We start from the raw sequence: 21,327 nt of genomic DNA on the forward strand, positions 1-21,327 counted from the left end.
AGGACAACCCAAAAAGTAAAGCGTTTTAGGACAGATGGAGTAATACTTTAAGTACTTTTTCTCTCTACCTTTCTCTTAAATTATCAAATTTATATTAAAAATGTCGAATCTAAAGTGCATATTCTCTTAAGACGGACTGATGGAATAAATTATTTGATCCTTACAAAATGTAATAGGAGTACTAATGAAGTGTAAATAATTAATACACCAAATAACTTTTGAGCGGCGCGCGCTTTTAACTACGCAGCGCCTAGGTTTTATTTCGTCACTCACACTTGCATAATCAGAGACTGAATCATTTCTGTCTCGATACAACAAGGAGATATTGCTGCCTAGCTCAATAAGTATTATTTTCGTTTTTCTAAATTTTCGTTGTTTATATTATTTCTTTAGCTGTTTTCGTTTATCTGAAGCAAGACGATTGAAGGTTTTGGCTTTGTTTACATTTTCATTTATTTTCCTCGGGTTATTGATTCTGTTAGCTTCGAGAGTTGAACGTTTATACTCTGCTGATTTTGAGCTGGTCGGCATCTTAACTTTTTTTAAAAAGGAGTACTAGTATTTTATCTTCTTTGAAATGAATATGCTTATTGTTATTGTGATTGATTGGATTGGATTGAGACTTTAATTCAGAGAATTGAAGACAAACTATTGTGTTAATATGAAATAATTGTACACGTAAACGTTGATGTTAGGTAGCTGAGGTTATACTGAGGCCTTTGAAACAATTGTCTTCTTGATGGAATATTTCATTTGAATTAGGAAAAATTTCACTGCTGTGGGAGAGAGAGTATGCAGGTTTGTGGTGGCTCTGCAATCATGAATTCCATTCAGCAGCCCGTTGGAACCAAGATATCAGCATTCCCTTCTAACTGGACGGGTACCATTGGAAGCCCGAGTCATGTTAGAATGAGTTCGTTCAAGCCTTGTAGATCATCACAACTTGAAGGGAGCTTAGTCACTGGGAGGCCGCCCTCTTCTGCATCTGTTCCTGTACCTGAAATTGGAGGTATTGCTTTTGTAGAACAAGATACTGTGGAAATTGGAATCATCATTTTCCTTCCGTTCTCTTGTATCTGCACGTGTTGTTGTGATGGATTGCATCTCAATTGTTATGCTTTGTAAAGTGATTGAACAAACTAATTGTTTCCTCTTGTGGTTTGGAAATTGAAATGATTAGGAGCTGGGAGCAGCTTTGTGGACAATGGCTTGGAAGAAGTTGATCCAGAGATTCGCAGCATTATTAACAAGGAGAAGAATCGTCAATTTAGAAGCTTGGAACTTATTGCTTCAGAGAATTTTACTTCTCGAGCTGTGATGGAAGCAGTTGGTTCTTGCCTCACTAACAAGTACTCTGAGGGGTTACCTGGAAAAAGGTATGATTAGAATTTAATTATAAGGGGAGTTCAACTTACACTTTCGCATTGTTTAGCATTCTGCTTGTATTCGACTTATGAGATCATATTTTGCTTCAGATATTATGGTGGCAATGAGTTCATTGATGAACTAGAGACTCTTTGTCAAGAGAGGGCTCTGGAAGCTTTTAACTTGGATGGAAATAAATGGGGTGTGAATGTCCAGCCGTTGTCTGGTTCACCTGCTAATTTTGAGGTCTACACAGCGGTTCTTAACCCACATGACCGTATTATGGTAAATGAGATTCAGGCACTTTGCTCTGCTTTTCATGCATTTAGAGCTAACAATTACTCTGATGGTTTTGAATTGACATCAGGGATTGGATTTACCGCATGGTGGACACTTGTCACATGGTTTCATGACTGCCAAGAGACGGGTTTCTGGAACCTCGATATATTTTGAATCAATGCCCTATCGATTGGATGAGACTACAGGTCTTCTTATTTTCTTTCGTTAGTATGGTCTAGGGCTGATCACTTTTCACATATTAACTACAGCTTTGAAATTTTGTTTACATAGGCCTTGTTGACTATGATATGCTTGAGAAAACAGCTGCCCTCTTCCGTCCAAAGCTTATTATTGCAGGTGCTAGTGCTTATCCTCGAGATTTTGACTATCCTCGCATGAGAAAGGTACAAATTCCCATGTAAATGATTCAGATATTCTATTATATTACCTCTTCTTGTCTGCTTGATGGTATTAACATCTACTATTTTTCTTGATTCAACTTGAAGATTGCAGATGCTGCAGGTGCTTTCCTTATGATGGATATGGCTCATATCAGTGGGCTTGTTTCTGCGTCTGTTGTAGCTAATCCTTTTGAGTTCTGTGACATTGTAACAACAACAACGCACAAGGTTAATGTCGATTCTTATCTCGTCTTGTTGTACAAGCTTTGACCCAGAAAATTGGACACATTGTCTTAATCACATCTACTGAGCTTATACGCTGCCACAGTGCCGCATTAACTTGAGTAGGCTTTCATTTAATTGTTTATTTTCCATTTCTCTAGTCTCTCAGGGGTCCTCGAGGTGGCATGATCTTTTTCAAGAAGGAACCTGTTCTGGGAGTTGATCTAGAAACTGCAATTAACAATGCCGTTTTTCCAGGATTGCAGGTCTGTGAATAGTCTGGCTTTGTTGGTCATTGTGTTACTGGATATCAATCTTTTCTTGGTCTAACGATCCACTTGTAAATTTGGGCAGGGAGGTCCACATAATCATACAATTGGGGGCCTTGCTGTTTGTCTGAAGCATGCAAAATCTCCAGAATTCAAGGCTTATCAAAGCAAGGTATGCACTTGGAGTTATATTAATAATAGTAGTAAAAGTTAATAATCGTAGTCAGCAAAAGGCTTGCACATTTTGATACTGATATTCCCCCACAGGTGGTCTCGAACTGCAGAGCTCTAGCATCTCGATTAACAGAGTTGGGATACAAATTGGTTTCTGGAGGGAGTGATAACCATCTGGTTCTTGTGGATCTCCGTCCCTTAGTAAGCATGAAACTTCCATCTTTCTCCTTTAGTATTATGCCCTTTGACACGCAACTTGAGTCATCTCCAATTAATCACCTCGATCACATGTTCTAGTAGTTGACCAAGTTTTTCTAAATTTCCACTTTAGTTTAAGGCTTTAAGCAGTAGGCTGTTATATTAATACATCGTTGTTCGAATAGGGCATTGATGGTGCTAGAGTGGAGAAAATTCTTGACATGGCATCTATTACCCTCAACAAAAACTCCGTACCCGGTAAGTGTACAGTTTCGACTTCTTGTATCAAGCTACTGTATCTGTTCCTTTACTTTTTTTAAAGTCTGTTACTTACTCCCTTGTCTCCCTATACAGGTGACAAAAGTGCACTAGTGCCGGGTGGCATACGTATAGGTTCACCTGCCATGACTACCCGGGGATTCAGTGAAAATGAGTTTGTTTCAGTAGCAGACTTCATCCACGAAGGCGTGCAGATCACTCTGGAAGCAAAGAAGTCCGCTTCAGGCACCAAGCTCCAAGATTTCATGAAATTTGTGACTTCTCCGAGCTTCCCATTGGCCAGCCGGGTGTCGGATCTGCAAAGAAGAGTCGAGGCACTGACAACTCAATTCCCCATTCCTGGCCTGTGAACATAAATGAGGCATATATTGTACTCCTCACTTTGCCCTTTTCTAAATTAGGTCTTTTTCTTGATTTTCATTTGATCAGACAGTGAAACAACTCCACGGTTTTGTTGCTTTGAATGTTGTAATTCTCGAAGCTACATTGTGTTCTTCATCTTTATCCAAAATTTGTGATAGTCATGCACTCTCTCTCTCTCTCTCACACACACACGCACGCACGAACACAAAATTCCTCTTATTGAGAATTCCTCGAAATGATTGAGAATTCCTCTTAGAGGAGTGAGTTCACGTTGTGACTGACATGCCTAAAGCCAACGTGGCCAAGATCGATCGAGCCTTCCACTAGGCTCATGTTGCTTGCTGAGCGTGGACAGTGCTAGCATCCGGCGGGTCGTGTTCTGTCTCCTGGCATTGTTTAGGCACCTTGGCATTTGGGAAGTGGATCTCGAGGAAGATGTTAGGGTCCACCTCAAGGCCCGCCATCGCCACTTCCACCATGTACTCTGTCGTGTTGCGGATGCCCTCTCCCTTCGTGTAGTTGTGCATAATCAGGAGGTTGCTCAGGAACAGCCCCAACTGAAGCTGATGGAATAACCAACTAATTTGAAATGCGCTCGTTAATGGAAAACGTTTCTCTGCCTTTCTTCTTTGCTTGTTTCCTCTCTGCTGTACTTGGCTTCCCTGCTTGCTTCCACCTTCAAATATAATTATACCATCAATAGCAAATAAGATTGAAGCTGCTGATCAGCCAATTTCCTAAAGGCCCGTGTACTAGTGACGAGACCACACACGGGCCATGTGTCCTGCCTCTCTGGTTTGTTGCACACGGGCCGTGTCTTACTAGCTGAATTGGTGGCAGAGACTCAAGTCCTTGCACGGGCATGTGGTTGGCTGGGGAGCTAGACACGGTCTGTGCACGAGTGTCTCCTTTGCTCAGCTCATTTCTCGCTTCCAACTTCATAGATTCTCCACTGTCCTAATAATCACATAAAAGTGCATCAAGGTGATTTGCATCATGTTTTTTCTTCCTAGTAATGCATGAGCAACTGGAAATGATCATACATTGTATGGCATGACACAATGAGAATCATTTAACAAAAAAAAATCAGAAACTGACTTAAAATACAAAAGAAAAACTAGGTTAATACAGTAGATTGTAATAATAGCCTTGGAATGATACCTAACACTATCTAAGATCATTATTAGTTGCTTCCCCTGAAAAATGTCTCTCTCCATCACTGCTTCATCTAAAATCTAGTGGCTATGCCGTCAAGTTTCAGTTTTGTGAGCAAGCACAATAGAACTCATGGAGTATAGAGAAGTGGCTCTTGAATCAGTCATTTCATTTGCGTCCCTGTTCGAAGGCCTGCCTTCTGCATTGGCTATATCCAACTCCAATGCCACCCCCTCAGCTTAGACAAGGCACAAAAGAATTTTGTGATCGAACTCATCTTTGATACAATCTTCGCCCTCCTTGTCACATCTGCATTCAAGAATCGCGTATGTAACCACTCAGATGAACTACTTATAAATGAGGGACTAATGGATTCTTTTACGATCCTATGGATTTTTTTTAACTAGAACAGGTAATTATAACTCCTCGGAGAGTTTCTTATTTTGCTCCTCGTGGAATTGATGTGAGGAATCGACCATTTTCGTTTATTCAAGGATGAAGAGAACATCAATTCGATTCAGATAAGTTCACTGCAATTTTGTTGCTATGTTTCTTGTGCTTGTCTTTGTAGACTTGAGTATCCCCCGAAGCACTCTATTGCATTTGCGCTTGTTTTTTGTGTTTCTGCAGTAGACAACATTAGAAGCAATAATTATATCATTGTAGTATTCTATTTGCTACATGTGTCCAACTAAGAAACAAGCCATAATATATGCAGAAACTATGTTGATTTATTCTTGTTTTAAGACAAATTTGCAAAATACCTTATCTCATTTACTACTACTAACTTGATGTAGAAACTTCTGTGAATGTGTATACACTCAAATTTCTTAGAAAATCCAAATAATATTTGAAAAACAAAGCTAAGATGAGAAATCTGCGCTCAACACAATTTCCAGTTGTTGCAACTCAGTAAAACAAAAACAAGGATCCATTGTACACTAGAAACCTAATTAGAACACAATATCATACGAGCCATAACAAATACAACAATATAAGAGCATGAAAAACACGTCTTGACTCTACTCTACTCAATCAACTGGGAGGTGATGCTTTGGCAGCCCCAGTGGATTGGGCCGCTTGAGGCGGGGTGGCGTCATAAGCACTACCATATTGTGCGGGCTGCTGTTGACCGTAGCCAGGTTGAGCTGCTGCTGCTGGGTAACCGGACGATGGAGGTCGCTGGGCACCTGAATCTGCATGAGCATAGCTAGCCTGGGTAGGAGGGGGCTGAGAACGAGGATAGCCAGGCTGAGCATATGCACCACCTTGTGCACTAGGTGATTGCTGAGGCTGTGCATATGCAGTGGGCTGACTGCCTTGTTTTTGAGACTGAGGTGTCGCATAGTTTCCATAAGGTGGTTGGGTCCCATAGCCACTCTGTGCTCCATAACCGGGCTGGCTGGAAGCTTGATGTGGATAATTTGGGTTTGGGCTGGGTTGACCACCGGCGTTGTATGACTGCGCAGACGCAGGTGCTTGATTGGGGTCGCCTTGAGTTTGACCATCGGGTGTTGGATACGCAGAGTTGTAGCTTTGCTGCTGTTGATCATATCCAGCACTGGGATTCTGCTGTTGCTGGCCGTAGCCAGATTGAGCTGCATGATAACCACCATAACCATCTTGGCCGTAGCCGCCTTGTCCTTGACTGTAGGCGGCCTGACTGTAGCCATATCCCGAAGCATCGGTCGGGGCAGCAGGCCCCCCATGAGCTTGCTGTTGCTGGGATGGTGCGTGTTGGTTGTAATAATCATAGCCACCTCCCTGAGCAGCTTGCTGATTTTGAGGAGCAGTTGATGATTGATCCCAGCCAGCTCCATACCCACCGGATGCGGCTTGAGGAGGATAACCGGAGTACGGTGGTTGAGTCATGCCATATTGTGGTGGACCAGGGTATGCACCAGGCTGGACATAGCCATAACCAGGTTGTTGCCCAGCTGGGCCTGAGTGTCCCCAGTTAGTAGGTGGCCTAGCTTGATAACCTTGCTGGGAATACCCTCCAGACATCGATTGACCTCTCATGCGGTTCTGCACAAAATTGTTATGACAAATGAACCTAGAACTGATTTTTCAACAAGACTAGCAACAATATATGGATAAAAATTAACATATAACTCAAAATGATAAGCGAGGCACAAAGTAATGTATCAACATATATATATACAAGATCAAACAAGTAACATATTAACCTCATATACTGAGCACTACACTCGTAGAGAGTTGCATGAAGACAAAGATTAGACACCTACATACCGTACTTGTTGAGTCGTATTATTGGATAACTCCTGCTGAAGCCCATCCTCTCCCTATTCGAAGTGAATGGGTACAACAAAATAGCAGATGCTATACATCTATAGCAGAACTACAGGTGCACAGCAAAATCCAGTATATACAAGGAAAACTTTATCTAAATAACATAGGATTATCCATTCAGTTACTAGGTGAAGAATCAATAGAGACATCCGTAAAACGAGAAGCTGAGAAATATGTTCTACTATTATTTACTCAATATTGGCAACTCAACTCAAAGGCTTTGATCAAAAACTAACATAGAACCAGGATAGGAGAAATGGCAAGATATGTTATATCATTATTTTCAACTTTACCTCATCAAGTACAATAAGCAAATCATCTTGGGGTAGGGGATAAGAACAATATAATAAACAGCTAGTAGCTAACTCACAGCGGGCAATATAACATTATACTGTTCCTTCAACAGAATTGTAATCATGTTCGATATGATAGAGGTTAGATTCTCACAACAACAAATTATTTGAACAGTTTCTTCAAGCGAAATCCCATGAACATATAAAAACAAACAGATATGATTGTATGACAATGGAGCAACAGAATATTAAGTCCATAAATACTGACATAGTCAAATCTCACAGGTATCATATACCAGAAAACAAGTTAGTACAATGACTTATCGCAAGTTAGTACAATATTTATCTGATGCCTCCACCGTGATAACCAAACACCAAGCTTTTATAGAGAGAAGATCCTCCCAAATATAAAAAAGCAATTTAATGCTGGATGGATTTAATATCATAAAAGCACATGCTGAGGCAACACCAATAATTTCTAACCTTTATTATAGTCCCCAATAAGAGAATCAACTAAAAGATGTACTATGATCCAGCACATGAAAGAGGTGGCAGTCTGAATATTAGTTAAAAGTTTAACCATCCAAATATGGTTAACTACAAAAGGTTTAAATATCCTCAATTTTACGAGAAGCTTAATATGCTGCTTAGTTACCTTAATGGAGACGAACCGTGCAAAACCTGCCTCATACAAACCAGATATCCGATATGCAATGAATCAAAAGAAGGATATAGGTAACATCCTTAAAAATTTCAAAAACTGATCTAGCTATTGACAAAGACAACAGGAAGTAACCAAAATCGAGGAAATAATACCTAAAGAGCTCATAAAACCCAAAATACTACAGAGATACTACATACACTATAGTGGAAAGTAACCAGGAACTACAACCCGCGCCATAACCAAAAAAATAAGAACATGTACCACAGAGTTCTCCCTTATGGAATGAAGAGCAGTAAAAGCTGAATTCGCCAATCCAAGATTCCTTTTGACAGGGGCAAAAGGATCTGTAAGTCTCTATATCCAAAATTGGCAAAATAGGGAAGGCAGGCGGGATATATTGCAATTTATCTCAAATATATTCAGCTGGAGATATGGCCAGAAATATAATATAAGGCTGGAGAGAATAATAGGAGTAATCTTCTCCTTACAAGTCAGATACATTTTAAATTGATAATGGATGTATAGTAGGGTAATAAAACATTGATTAACAACACAGTGACGAAGAAATAAATGTAAGACTTCAATTAATTGTGAATTGACAACAGACTTTGACTCAACGATAAACCCAAGAAATTTAAATCTCAACGAACACAAGAAGAATGCAATCATATAGAAAACCAACATGGTATCATATTAAACAATAACATATTGGGTGACATGTTAATGTACACAGACAAAACCCAAAGACTCAGGAATATCATTATGGAAGTATAAACAGTTCTTTTCCATACATAAACATAACAAACAACATATAAATGACAACCATTGAACAAACCTCACTGGTAACTTCTTCAACCAACTGTTTTGCAGCTTCAATTTGTTCGCTAGTTCCTTCAATTTGCACTGTCCTCTCCTTTGACATATCACCCGGGGGGAGATGAAGAGGTATGACCTGTAGCATGTGAGAAAGTACCTTGGTATTATGATGAGTTCATACAGAAAGTTGCAGTTTTATGAAAACCGAATATCAGCATAATGCATTTTGTAAAATAGTTCAGGCAACCCTACCTGGATACGAGCTCCAGTTGTTGCTTGCATACTTTTTATAGTTTCACCTCCTTTACCAATAACAAGTCCCACCTGAAAATTTATCCATTGTAATACTACAGGCAAAATAATTATAAGAACCAATCAACAACATCATCCATACTTTATTATTAGGGATCATCATAACAAATTGATCGGCCCCAGATTGCTGCCCAGTCAACCGCCGGGAGACTATTCCAGAACCACCTGCATCAGCCTGTCCCATTGAAAAGCAAACTGTTGCTACAGATAATTCATCAAATAAAATATGGGTGACCTGGCACATTGCTTTCTCAAACTTCCACGACCACAGAGCAGATATATGAAGCCGAATTAAAGTTAACATGAGGGTGTCAAAATAAAACATCCTTAAGCAGAGAAGGCGGACAAACACACAAACAGGTAGTATTAAACAGCTTGCTAACATGAATATACCTCAGAAAGAACATCATTGATCAATTGCTCTGCTTTGGCTATCTGATCAGGAGTTCCTGTGAGCTCAACTGCTCTTGAAGTAGAGTTAGGATCTGCATCCATGTCTCTGGTGACCTGAATCTTAGCTCCTGACTGTAGTTGGAGGTACTTGATAGTCTCGCCACCTTTGCCAATTATCACACCAACCCTTCCATTTGGAATATCAATTTTCTTGCTCGGACCTGGGTAACCATATGAAGCACTTTGTGCTGGACCACCAAGACCTAAACCTGGATGTTTGTGGCTAACACCTACAACCAAAGTACATAACACATTTTCGTCCCTCAATTATCCTCAGCCATTTAGAAAATCACAATAACAGCTACTCCCTCCGTCCGCGAATAGGAGTCCCGTTTTTCCATTTTAGTCCGCTCGCGAATAAGAGTCCCGGTTCACTTTTACCATAAATGGTAATAGGGTCCCACCTTCCACGAGCTCATTTCACTCACATTTTATTTAAAACTAATATATACAAGTGGGACCCCTATTCCACTAACTTTTTTCCACCCACTTTTCTTAACATTTCGTAAAACCTGTGCCGCCCATGAATGGGACTCCTAATGGCGGACGGAGGGAGTACATCTATTTCCAATATTTTGCATGTTTACACACTGATGCCAAGTACTGCACAATTAATAATATGAAAATCTCGAGTAACATATATTACCAAAAACACAGAAGTAAAAAAAAAAAAAAGGATGCCTATTATCATTGTTAGAAACTAATAAAAAAATTGTGCAACAATGCCAACAAATATTTTGGAATTCAATAATCACCATACATAAACTATAAGTGCAAGCTCGATCGAACTGAGTGATCATAAAAAATTCGTACACTATATGCACCAAATGCACAAACACTCCACCAGAGCAATAAGAGCTGAGCAGAAGAGAATGTGAGGGATAGAGAAACACATCATGCTATATAAGCTTATTCTAAAAAAAGCCCCAACCTGTATCAACAGCATCATATCCACCGGCGCCAGCTCCGTTATCAACTCTGGCTCTCTTCGAAGGGTCGACGTTGTTCAAAAGCCTCGCAGCTATCTCCTGCGCCTTCTGTTTAGCGAGCTCGATCTCGTTCATTGGCGGCGGAACGTTGCTGTACGAAGGCGGAGGTGCGGCGGAATCGGGAGCCGACGAGAACCCCGTCGACCTGCGGCCCACAGGTGGTGGGGAATCATCATACTTGCGCTTGTTCGATTCGCCTCCGGTAGCGTAAGCGGCCTCATCTGCCATTTCTGCCGGAAATTAGAGGGGGAAGGAGAGACGTAAAAACCCTAGATTGGGCAGAAGAGAGAGAATTAGGGATGAGGTGGTATAACCGTATAATTGTGCATTTATATGTGTACGGTGGAAAATAGACAAAAAGGTTGTGGCAAGATTTTATGGCTCACTTTAACACTTATTTCGATATTTAATTCAGAGTAAGTGAATAATTGATAACTGAATTTTCAAATTTGAATAAAAATAATCTCTAAATTTTAAGAGCATCCAAACAGTGGGACGGATATTCCGGCGGACATCCCGAAGTACTTCCCAAAAACAACTTCTGCCACATCATAAGGACCTCCCACTGCACAATGGCAGACATCCCCAAAGACATCTCGACGGACATCCACAATAATAAAAATTCACAAATTCACCAAATTAAACAATTTACGGAATTAAAATTTCGACACGAATATGGAAAAAATGCAACCACTTTATTTCAAAGAAAACATACATAATTATTTTTAAAAAAAATACATAGTTAAAAAAAAAACAACCTCAAGCTTCGACAAATGCGGCCCCCGTCTCACTCCTCGTCGTCCCTGTCGCCAGTCCCGGGCAGGGATGCCATCCCCAAATCGCGCCTCATAGTCGATGGCATCCTTCAACATGATCTTGTATAAGGGATCAGTCACTGCATGCCACTTGTCCATGGTGTCGAGCATGCTCTGTGTTAGCTGCACACGAGCGAGATGGTTGAGCTCGGGAGTGACCAGGGAAGGAGCTTCCAATTGGACCTCGTGGGACCCGCTGGCGCTTCCCCTAGCCATCCGCGGTCTTTTGCCCAACCGGGCGACAGCGGCGGGAAGACGATTGAGGGTCGGGAACTTTGTCTCGGCGTCGGGGAGTTTGTGGGAACCGGCACTGCTGCTGTACTCGCCGGAGGCGTTTATCTTCGTCTACTTCGGCCAGCCAGCTTCATTACCTGCACTAAACTTGGCGGAAGTCTGCACCATAAGATACACCTCCCAATACTTGAATTCCCCGAAACCCAATTCACTGTCGGGGTACTGCTGGTGAGACAGAAGCTTCACATCATCGGCGGACATGCCGCTGGTTGTCGTGCGGAGGTTGTTTTGGTAGATGCCGACAAATTGGTTGAGCTGCCTCCTCAGCCGCTCCCAATGTTTCCGGCATTGCTCTCCATCGTGAGGCTTCCCACCTGGCGGTTTGAATTCGATGTAGCTTTGGCTAATGCGCCACCACATTCAGTCGATATGCTGATTAGCCCCGATGTAGGGATCATCGACTACACTGATCCAGGCCTTCGCCAGCGCGACGCACTCACCTATGCTCCAGATGGTCCTCTTTCTCCCGCCAACTTCCTCCCCTCTCGGCCCCCGCCCCACCTTCGTTCCCCGCACGCGAGGACGAGGTAGTGCCCTTGCCCTTCCCTTTCCCCTGCTTCCGCGTCTTCCCTGCTGCCGGTGGCATCTCAGTGAGAGACTCCCTGATCGGAGATAGCCCCAACTCCTCAAAAGAGAAAGTCTCAATGCCGGTGAACTGAGTCTCCAGAGGAGTTCTCTAGGGGAAATCACTAGACAATAATCCATGTAGGGGTGATAGACATTGTCCCAGGTGATTGGGAGACCCCCTGCTTGCTCCACCCCACAGCGGCAGGCATGCCCTGCATCATCCCGGGCATCATCATCCCGAGCATTTGGGGCATCATCCCACCCATGCCTGCACACCAAGGGGGTTACATATTGTAGTACCCGGACATCATCCCCGCCATTTGGAGTTGGGGCATCATCAGCGCCATTCCGGGCATCATCCCGGATATCGGTGCACTTCCGCCGGCGTTTCCCCCAACTCTAACGGGAAAAGTCGACAAACACTCGCTCGTGGCGGGGAATCACTATCGTGGTGCTCTATTTATCTTCAAAAGAAATGAAAGTAGAGAGAGAGAAACTCGTTAAAACAAGTAGTGCGAATGAAATGAGGTTCAAAGATATATGGCTAGAACTTGAATTTAGTATAGTAATTTCACTCAAAGCATCTCTAATTGCGAGAAATTGATTGAAAAAAATATATTTTCATTTATCTTTTTTAAAAATAATTATATCCTCTTAAAAAGTAATGGACTCAAGGAAAGAAAGTAAATTAAAAAGACAAGCAAAAACTTAATGGGCGTGGTTGAATGGTATTAGACTCGTTCATCCATAACCAAATGGTTAGAGTATCTCCAAGAGGAGAGGTAAAGTAATATAACTATCATATTTATCTTCTTTTATGAAAAATCATTTTCCAAGAGAATTTGAGAATGTATTATACGTTTTCTCATTTTGAAGAGATATCTTTACGAAGAGGTAAAATCTTATAACTACTATATTTGCCTTCTTTTTATGAAAAAACATTCTCCATAGGGGAAGGTATTTGAGAAGGTATACACTCTATTTTTTCATGCATTTTGTACTATTATTTTATTTTCTTAAAAATAATTTACCTTTTTATATAACTTTTCCCTTTAAAATTTGTTACTTTTGGAACGATATATTTCACTTTTTAAGAAGGTAAATAGATGATATACCTCTTTAATTTACCTTTTCTTCTTGGAGATGCTCTTAGGAGATCAATCCCTGCCTCAAAATGAAAGAAGATATAATACCTCCTCAATTATCATTTACAATTGGAGCATACAATTTTGTGAAAAAGAGGTAAATATGGTAATTATTTTTCTTTACACTTCTATTTACCATTTCCCTTGAAGATGCTTTTATGGTAGTACTTGAATTTTCAAGTTTAGATAAAAGTAGTCTATGAAGTTACGACGTAATCTCATTTATCAGATATGGTACTTTTTCACTATTTGACCTATTTTTCTACCAATTCCCCCAACACCCCCACCCCCAAGGAGTCTGAATATGATTTTTTTTCTTCTCTCTTTATAATATTGAGTATGATATTTTTTCATAGTTTAAGTACTTTAATTGATACCTTTCACTTCACTTCTTCAATAATTTTATATCAAATTATATTTCTATCTCTTCTCTTAATAGTAAATAAAAAATTACTCTCTCTGTCCACAATAAGAACCATATTTTATTATTTTGGTCCGTCACACAATAAAAGTCCTATTGCATCAAATTTTTATTAACTATAACAAATAAAATTATAAATTTAATTGAAAAGTTTCTACTTTTATCCATTCTCTTTCACTGTTGTTACGTTCTTAATTATTTTTAAATGATTATTTTTTTATAACTAAGGTCCAATATTTTATTTTTAACTACTTTTGTTACGTTCTTAATTATTTTTATATGATTATTTTTTTTATAACTAAGGTCCAATATTTTATTTTTAACTACCTTGTTTAGTTAGAAGTAGTAATTTAAATAATCAAATTTATACTTTGTAATATTAAAAATGTAACCAAACCACAATCAAAACTAAATTTAGCTACAAGTCATTTTAATAAGGGAAATTGGTCTCTAAAACTATGAACTTTGCCTAAAATTTGGTATTTCCCATGAACTTTGAAATTGGTATATAATATCACGAACTTTGCATTTTGTTTGGTATCTCCCACGGCATGTTTATTACTATATTTGACTAACTTACGAGGCTTTTATCATACTTGACACAATTAAATCAACGTGGTTTTCAACGTGACTTTTTATGCTACATGTTATGAACTTAAAAAGTGGTTTCAAATATTATAAAACATATCACGGTTGCCTATGTTAAATAAGATTTTGATGAAAATATCTTATTTGAGTGAGTTCGGGAAATACCAAACAAAATACAAAGTTCGTGATATTATATACCAATTTTAAAGTTCATGGGAAATACCAAATTTTAGGCAAAGTTCATGGTTTTAGAGACCAATTTCCCTTTTAATAATTAGATTTATAATTTTATTTAATTAATATATTTAATTAATTTCATATTATTATTTATTTATTTTTATACTTTCTACATAATTTAATGAGAAGGAGAGAGAGAGAGAGAGAGATTATTTGACATAAAGTGAATGAAAAATAAAGTAAAAATATCATTTAAGGTATAGAAAAATATTATATCGAATATACTAGATAGAGAGATAGAGAAATTATCATACCGAGTACCCAGATACTTAATTTTATAAAAGTCCAAAAAATGTCCTCCATGCATTGGTGACATTTCCGGTGGAAAACCATGAGTGAGATTGTCCCCTAACTTTAGTGACTACCCATGATTTTTCAAATTTCATAAACTATTTTATTTAATTGAAAATTCAAGTACCATTTATGTAGTTTACTCTTAATTTTAAATTGGTACAAACTTAACTTATTAAACTTAAATCGATTGGTACAAACTTAACTTATTAAACTTAAATCGTTTGGTACTAATTTTTCAAAATAAAATCATATTATCATGCTACTAGTAATATTTTTGCAACAATAATATTGATGTTGACAACTTTCTCGATCATAGATTTTTCATCTTCACCCTTCCCCATTTCATTTTTTTTATAGAATTGGACTTAGATTTAGGGGTGGTTCGGTACAGTATACGGTACCGTGAGTGTCATACCTGTATACCGTACCGAAAGTTACGGTATGACAAAACACCATACCGATACCGAACCGAATTTTTCGTTATAACGGAGTCCAAAAGGTCTTTTCTATATGTTGTAATGTAGGCTCTTTGGATAGGTGGGATAATATTTGGCTAAAGTGACTTTAATTCCCAAAATATAATTTATTCAATTTCACCAACTTTCTTCCCCAATCTTAAGCTAGTTCTAGGCTTTGCCTAGACTCTTCTCATCTATCGACATTCCACTTTTGTTCTTCACCTCTTTTTCAACCTTCAAGACACTCTTTTCACCAAAAGCCAATTATTCATTATTTTTCACTTTCATTTTTCTTTTCTTTTCCTCTCTCTCTCTCTCTCTCTCTCTCTTTTCTTTTTCTCCATGCTTTGCATGGTATCATCACTATCCTTTCTTTCTTTTTCTTTTCTACCTCAACAACCTTGTTTTTCATTTGCTAACACCACTTCCAAACTTTCATTTCCCTTTGATTTTTCAAAAGTAACACATAAAAAATCCAATCCCTTTGTTTGTCAAAGAAAAAGTTTATAGGCTCAAAGTGGGCTAACAAGGACTATTAACATAACGGGTAGGAATAAGATTTGGCTAATAAAGATGGCCTAACATCCTCCCTTATCTCTATAACCACTATGTAGACTCAAGGAGATCGCGAGCAAGTTATAGAAATATATGAGATAAAACACACATTTAAAAATAAAGTAGGCTCAATTCTCACAAGGTGTTTTTGGCAAAAGACAAGGCACCATGCAATTCACTTTAGGCAATTTGAAATGAAAAATTACACTTTACTTAGCCATATCAACAAGATTTTCGAAATTTTTTGCACAAGATCATCATTGGCAACTCCTCCAACATGTCTCGCACTCGTTCAACTTCAACAGAGATTATTCGACACACGAAACAACAAGAAAAGCATTCCTAAAAACATAATCATAAAAACAATAACAAACACAAGTGGAACAAGGAAAACATTCCCAAAATTCAACAATCCAAAGCCAAAGAGAGAGGTAAGAGGAATCCACTAGATCAGAGGCAGACCTACGATTAGTGATGGGGGATCCTTGGAACCCCCAAGAATTTAAGGTTTTAGTATATTATATATAATTATATATGCATGCTGTAGAACATAAGTTCATTGTTTAGCTCGGCTGGTGTGTGGAGCAGACTTGGAATTTGTAAAGCATGAGTTCAAAATTTGATAACAGCAATCCGTGATTGTGGCGCTTTTTATAAAATTTTCCATATTCTATCCTTTCTTTATTAATCAAATTATTTTTATGATTTCATTTTCCATACTTCTTCATTCTCTATTAATTAATAAATTTATTTTTTAATTTTCATAATTAATTCATTAGCTACTAAATAATTTATTTATACATTTTTAATTTTCTCACTAATATTTTTTTGTAACTTTTATTTATTCTTTATTTATGTAAATATTGTTATAGTAAGATTATAATGTAATGCATTTTTAATTTATATTGCTCATTCTTAAATTATTTCAATCATCATCAATCATCTCTATCACATACTTCTATAATGTTTTTGTCGGACTGTTTATGACGTCGTTGTACGACAATTGTTAATGCTCCCCCATTTGTGAAAAATATTTCATTAGTGGATGACATAAGTTTTAATGCGTAATAATAAAATAAACTATGTAATCCCTCCGTCCCACGTTACTTGAGGCATTTCTTTTTGGCTCGGGATTTAAGAAATTTGTGTTTAGTGAGTTAAATAAAGATAAAATAAGGTAGAGGAGAAAATAAAGTAAGAGAGAGTAGAGATGGTAAAGTAAAAGAAAGAATAAAGTATGTGTGATTAGATGTTTTGTTTTTAGCCAAAAAGAGAAATGACTCAAGTAACTTGGGACATACCAAAATGGAATACGACTCAAGTAACTTGGGACGGAGGGAGTATAAGTTTGGAATGACTTTCCATTTTTAGTATAATACTAATTTTGGTGATGGACGGAAATGGAAACATGAAACTATTTAGTGTGGACGAAAGATGTACCAAAATCCTGCATCCGCCACTGCACTAGATACCCCCCAAACTTATTCCAAACAAAGCTATGATAAGTTTGAAAGAAAGAGTGGATTTTGAGAGGACCTTCCATCTCTTTTCTCCCCAATGGTATGCAATTCCACCCCACAATTATCGGCTCTAAGCACTATTTTTTATACCCGGGAAGAACCTAAATTTGTGATTGAAGAGTATTTTGAGCTCTTGTTCTCCTCCCTTGTCCAACTCTCTTTCTCTGCTCAAGAAGTAGGCACCCTACAAAAGATACAAACCACAAGTTATAACTAAGCAAGAAAATTAAACTAAATAAAACAAGTAAAATGGCTAAACTAGTATTCTCCATCTTATCACAATATCAAACACAAAAGCAAATTTAGTCCCTGCCAACGGCGCCAAAAACTTTACTCATGCTAATTTTGCAATCAAAAGTGTCACCCACAAGTGTACGGAATAAATAGTACTCCCTCCGTCCCGCTTTAGGAGTCCCGGTTGAGTCGGGCACATACTTTAAGAAAAAAGTGTTTGAGTGTGTAATAAATAAATATTGTAGTGGATGTTGGGACCCACTTTTAATTGAGTGTCCAATAAATAAATATTATAGTGGATGTTGGGACCCACTTTTAACACTTTTTTAATAGTTGTGGTGGATGTTGGGACTCACTTTTAACACTTTGTAGGCATTTTTTATTAATTTATCTCAACCGGGAGTCCTAAAGCGGGACGCCCAAAATTGATCAACCGGGACTCCTAAAGCAGGACGAAGGGAGTATATGACAAGCTAAATTATCGGTCCACGAAGACTAAAAGCCAATTTGACTACTATGATGCAATGTCAAACACTATTTAGACTAATGAAGGAGGGGTTTTGGTTTTCTTAACTAAGAACAAAGATCAAACAAACAATAAAGACAATTAACTAAGTAAAGCAAGTAAAAGATAGTTTTTCACACAAATTGGGAAAGGATAAGGAAATAGATCCGTTAGAATGGATCAAGGATGTCATCTAACCTCAAGTGTGGTTAGGAAAGTCGGGAAGGTTGGTTAGACTCCCCGAGTGGATCAAGGATGTCATCTAACCTCAAGTGTGGTTAGGAAAGTCGGGAAGGTTGGTTAGACCCCCTCTCGGGTGCATCTAACACGTGGATCAATCTCTAGAGTATGAGTCTCCTCCATAGAATTTGAGATTGACTCGTTAAAACACGTGGATCAATCTCTAGAGTATGAGTCTCCTCCATAGAATTTGAGATTGACTCGTTAAAACAACGGACCCAAACCCTCTCTCTAACTCATGCATCTCTCGATCACATGTAATGCACGGAGTTGTTGATTACACATCTATCCTAATCATGCATTTCTCAATGACAATAATTAGGCAAAAAGGATGTATCTAATTGGTAGCTAAGCAGTTAGATACTAAAAGCTCAAGAATCAACAAAACCAACAAAATGAGATAGATAAGCATTCAACCATAGATCAATCCATACAAACCATTTAAACTTCACCAAATCCCTAATGGAAATCTAGCTACTCGTGCTCAAAGACAAAACAAAAAGAAATACAAAAGGAAATGAAAAAAAAAAACATAATAGAAAGATAAACTAGAACTTCTATAGGTGGGATTGATGGTGGGGACTCTTCTCCTTCAATCTCTTGAGAGGAGAAGCTCCTTGGCCTTCAAATCTTCTTCATTCTCTTGTTTTAGCTCTTGATTTGGTAGTATGAGAGTTAGGGCTCGAATGTGTGAAGTCTCTTTTATATTTGGAGTGAAAAATGGGCAAAATAAGGAAGCTGTCAAAAAACACCGGACCGGGTGGTCTGTGACTGTGGTGTTTTGTTTGGAACTCACTTCAAAACGCCCGAGCAGGCGTTTCTTTGGATGGAAAACGTCTGACAGGGTGAATTCTCTGTCTCTCTATGTGCATTTTCAGCCAGAACGTCGTTCAACTCCGTTTAAGCTCGTTTTAGACCTTTTTTGCATCAAGACTTTGACACTCTTGTTAGCTCTAAAAATAACAAATAAGTGGATGAAAATTAAACTTTATACCTCAAATTACTCAACAACTTGTGTTAATCACCCACCTAAATATCCTAAACTATGAGTTTGTCAGTGATGGCGTTGGTGATGGTGATTTGATGGTGACGGTGATAATGATCAATATCATGATGTAACTATTGTTGGCTATGGCCGCGAGGGTAATGACAGATATTATATTTATCAAAACTCTTATGGCATCAATTGGGGGTACAGAGGTTACGTCAAAGTTTTAAGGGATTGTATAGAAGTATGTTCCCATTGACACTCTGAGTCCAGTAAACGCTTACGAGTAAAATACATAAAGATGCGATTAATAGTATTTTTATTGGAGATTTCACAAAGAACACAAGTGAGAGCGTCCGAAGTTGGCCAATCTGCGAACATAGGTGAAATAAGTCAAGAGATTCCAACTGTGGATAGAGAGGGTAGACTTCAAATCCGCTATAGGTGGGATTGATGGTGAGGAGTCTTCCCCTTCAATCTCTTGAGAGGAGAAGCTCCTTGGCCTTCAAATCATCTTCATTCTCTTGTTTTAGCTCTTGATTTGGTAGTGTGGGAGTTAGGACTTGAATGTGTGAAGTCTCTTTTATATTTGGAGTGAAAAATGTGCAAAATAAGGAAGCTGTAAAAAACACCGGACCGGGTGGTCCGTGACTGTCAAAACACCCGACCGGGTGTTTTGTCTGGAACTCACAACTCGCTTCAAAACGCCCGAGCGGGCGTTTCTTCGGATGGAAAATGTCTGACCGGGCGAATTCTCTGCCTCTCTATGTGCATTTCCAGCCAAAACGTCCGTCCAACTCCGTTTAAGCTCGTTTTAGACCTATTTTTGCATCAAGACTTTGACACTCTCGTTAGCTCTAAAAATAACAAATAAGTGGATGAAACTTAAACTTTATATCTCAAATTACTCAACAACTTGTGTTAATCACCCACCTAAACATCCTAAACTATGAGTTTGTCAGTGATGGTGATGGTGATGATGATCAATATCATGGTGTAACTATTGTTGGCTATGGCTGCGAGGGTAATGACAGATATATATCTGTCAAAACTCTTATGACATCAATTGGGGGTACAGAGGTTACGTCAAGGTTTTAAGGGATTTAATTGTATTGAAATATGTTCCCATTGACACTCTGAGTCCGGTAAACGCTTAGGAGTAAAATATATAATGATGCGATTAATAGTGTTTTTATTGGAGATTTCGCAAAGAACACAAGTGAGAGCATCCGAAGTTGGCCAATCTGCGAAAATAGGTGAACTAAGTCAAGAGATTCCAACTCTGGATAGAAAGGGTAGACTTCTCGAAGAAAACACTACCTACTCATGTCAGTGGCGTATACATGATTTTTGATATGGGGGGTATGAATTTAACAATAAATAATTATATAACATCACAAGAAAAACTAATGCTAGAAATAATATACTCCCTCCGTCCCAAGATAAGCGACTCACATTCCTTTTTGGGACGTCCCAAGATATGTGAGCAATTTCCTTTTTTGGTATTCTCTCTCTTACTTTTTCTCTCTACTTTAATAACTCTCTTACTTTATTCACTTTCCACGTTACTAAAAAAACCCCATTTTCTTAAATCTCGTGCCAAAAATTTTGTGCTCACTTATCTTGGGACGGAGGGAGTAGTATTTTGAAACAATGTTTAGTTTTAAGTCTATACCATTCAAAATATAAAAGAAAAATACATAACATCTAGTTTATTTTTTGACGTGTCTTCATTTCTTCAAAGCGTTTGACTACAACATCAGAAACTTGTAGAAATATATCCTTCTCAATGAAAGTGACCAAACAATCATTCAAAGATTGATCATCCCTCCTATTTCACAACTTATTCTTCACAAACGTCATTCCGAAAAACACTCTCTCCACACTTGCAGTAGCTACCGGAAGAATCAAAATCAACTTG

At 38.4% G+C, this 21,327-nt stretch overlaps 3 protein-coding genes across 4 annotated transcripts; 1 reads left to right on the top strand and 2 right to left on the bottom strand.

Annotated features, from left to right (window-relative positions):
- Window positions 1-208: 208 nt before the first annotated feature.
- Window positions 209-3,715, top strand: LOC125211330 (serine hydroxymethyltransferase 3, chloroplastic-like). Its single transcript, XM_048111062.1, has 12 exons — window positions 209-344; window positions 763-1,009; window positions 1,181-1,376; window positions 1,476-1,650; window positions 1,733-1,850; window positions 1,936-2,048; window positions 2,151-2,273; window positions 2,429-2,533; window positions 2,622-2,708; window positions 2,804-2,911; window positions 3,094-3,166; window positions 3,263-3,715. The coding sequence occupies exons 2-12, from the start codon at window positions 793-795 to the stop codon at window positions 3,535-3,537; spliced, it is 1,590 nt and encodes a 529-aa protein (XP_047967019.1). The 5' UTR covers window positions 209-344; window positions 763-792; the 3' UTR covers window positions 3,538-3,715.
- LOC125211333 lies at window positions 3,711-5,458 on the bottom strand. 2 transcript variants are annotated; one of them, XM_048111065.1, is made up of 3 exons: window positions 4,712-5,458; window positions 4,321-4,502; window positions 3,711-4,226 (listed from the first exon to the last, which is right to left on the bottom strand). In XM_048111065.1, the coding sequence occupies exons 1-3, from the start codon at window positions 4,765-4,767 to the stop codon at window positions 3,880-3,882; spliced, it is 585 nt and encodes a 194-aa protein (XP_047967022.1). In that variant the 5' UTR covers window positions 4,768-5,458; the 3' UTR covers window positions 3,711-3,879. The 2 variants fall into 2 exon arrangements, with proteins under 2 accessions (XP_047967022.1, XP_047967023.1); XM_048111066.1 differs by having other exon boundaries at window positions 4,321-4,507.
- A 125-nt stretch (window positions 5,459-5,583) lies between these two features.
- On the bottom strand, window positions 5,584-10,855 carry LOC125211329 (far upstream element-binding protein 2-like). Its single transcript, XM_048111061.1, has 6 exons — window positions 10,488-10,855; window positions 9,497-9,786; window positions 9,186-9,278; window positions 9,044-9,115; window positions 8,811-8,927; window positions 5,584-6,733 (listed from the first exon to the last, which is right to left on the bottom strand). The coding sequence occupies exons 1-6, from the start codon at window positions 10,771-10,773 to the stop codon at window positions 5,741-5,743; spliced, it is 1,851 nt and encodes a 616-aa protein (XP_047967018.1). The 5' UTR covers window positions 10,774-10,855; the 3' UTR covers window positions 5,584-5,740.
- Window positions 10,856-21,327: the final 10,472 nt, after the last annotated feature.

This window comes from Salvia hispanica, chromosome 3, assembly GCF_023119035.1.
Source record: "Salvia hispanica cultivar TCC Black 2014 chromosome 3, UniMelb_Shisp_WGS_1.0, whole genome shotgun sequence".
NCBI classification, from domain to species: domain Eukaryota; kingdom Viridiplantae; phylum Streptophyta; class Magnoliopsida; order Lamiales; family Lamiaceae; genus Salvia; species Salvia hispanica.

Excerpts from the sequence above, each read along its gene's own strand:
- LOC125211330 (XM_048111062.1), top strand. The coding sequence starts at position 793 with ATGCAGGTTTGTGGTGGCTCTGCAATCATGAATTCCATTCAGCAGCCC. Across the intron at positions 1,377-1,475 it reads GAGGGGTTACCTGGAAAAAG|ATATTATGGTGGCAATGAGT; the intron begins GTATGATTAGAA and ends ATTTTGCTTCAG. Across the intron at positions 2,709-2,803 it reads TCAAGGCTTATCAAAGCAAG|GTGGTCTCGAACTGCAGAGC; the intron begins GTATGCACTTGG and ends ATTCCCCCACAG.
- LOC125211333 (XM_048111065.1), bottom strand. The coding sequence starts at position 4,767 with ATGGAGAGAGACATTTTTCAGGGGAAGCAACTAATAATGATCTTAGAT. Across the intron at positions 4,503-4,711 it reads ATGATCTTAGATAGTGTTAG|TGGAGAATCTATGAAGTTGG; the intron begins GTATCATTCCAA and ends TTATTAGGACAG. Across the intron at positions 4,227-4,320 it reads AGGCAGGACACATGGCCCGT|GTGGAAGCAAGCAGGGAAGC; the intron begins GTGTGGTCTCGT and ends TTATATTTGAAG.
- LOC125211329 (XM_048111061.1), bottom strand. The coding sequence starts at position 10,773 with ATGGCAGATGAGGCCGCTTACGCTACCGGAGGCGAATCGAACAAGCGC. Across the intron at positions 9,116-9,185 it reads TGATGATCCCTAATAATAAA|GTGGGACTTGTTATTGGTAA; the intron begins GTATGGATGATG and ends ATAAATTTTCAG. Across the intron at positions 8,928-9,043 it reads CAACTGGAGCTCGTATCCAG|GTCATACCTCTTCATCTCCC; the intron begins GTAGGGTTGCCT and ends CACATGCTACAG.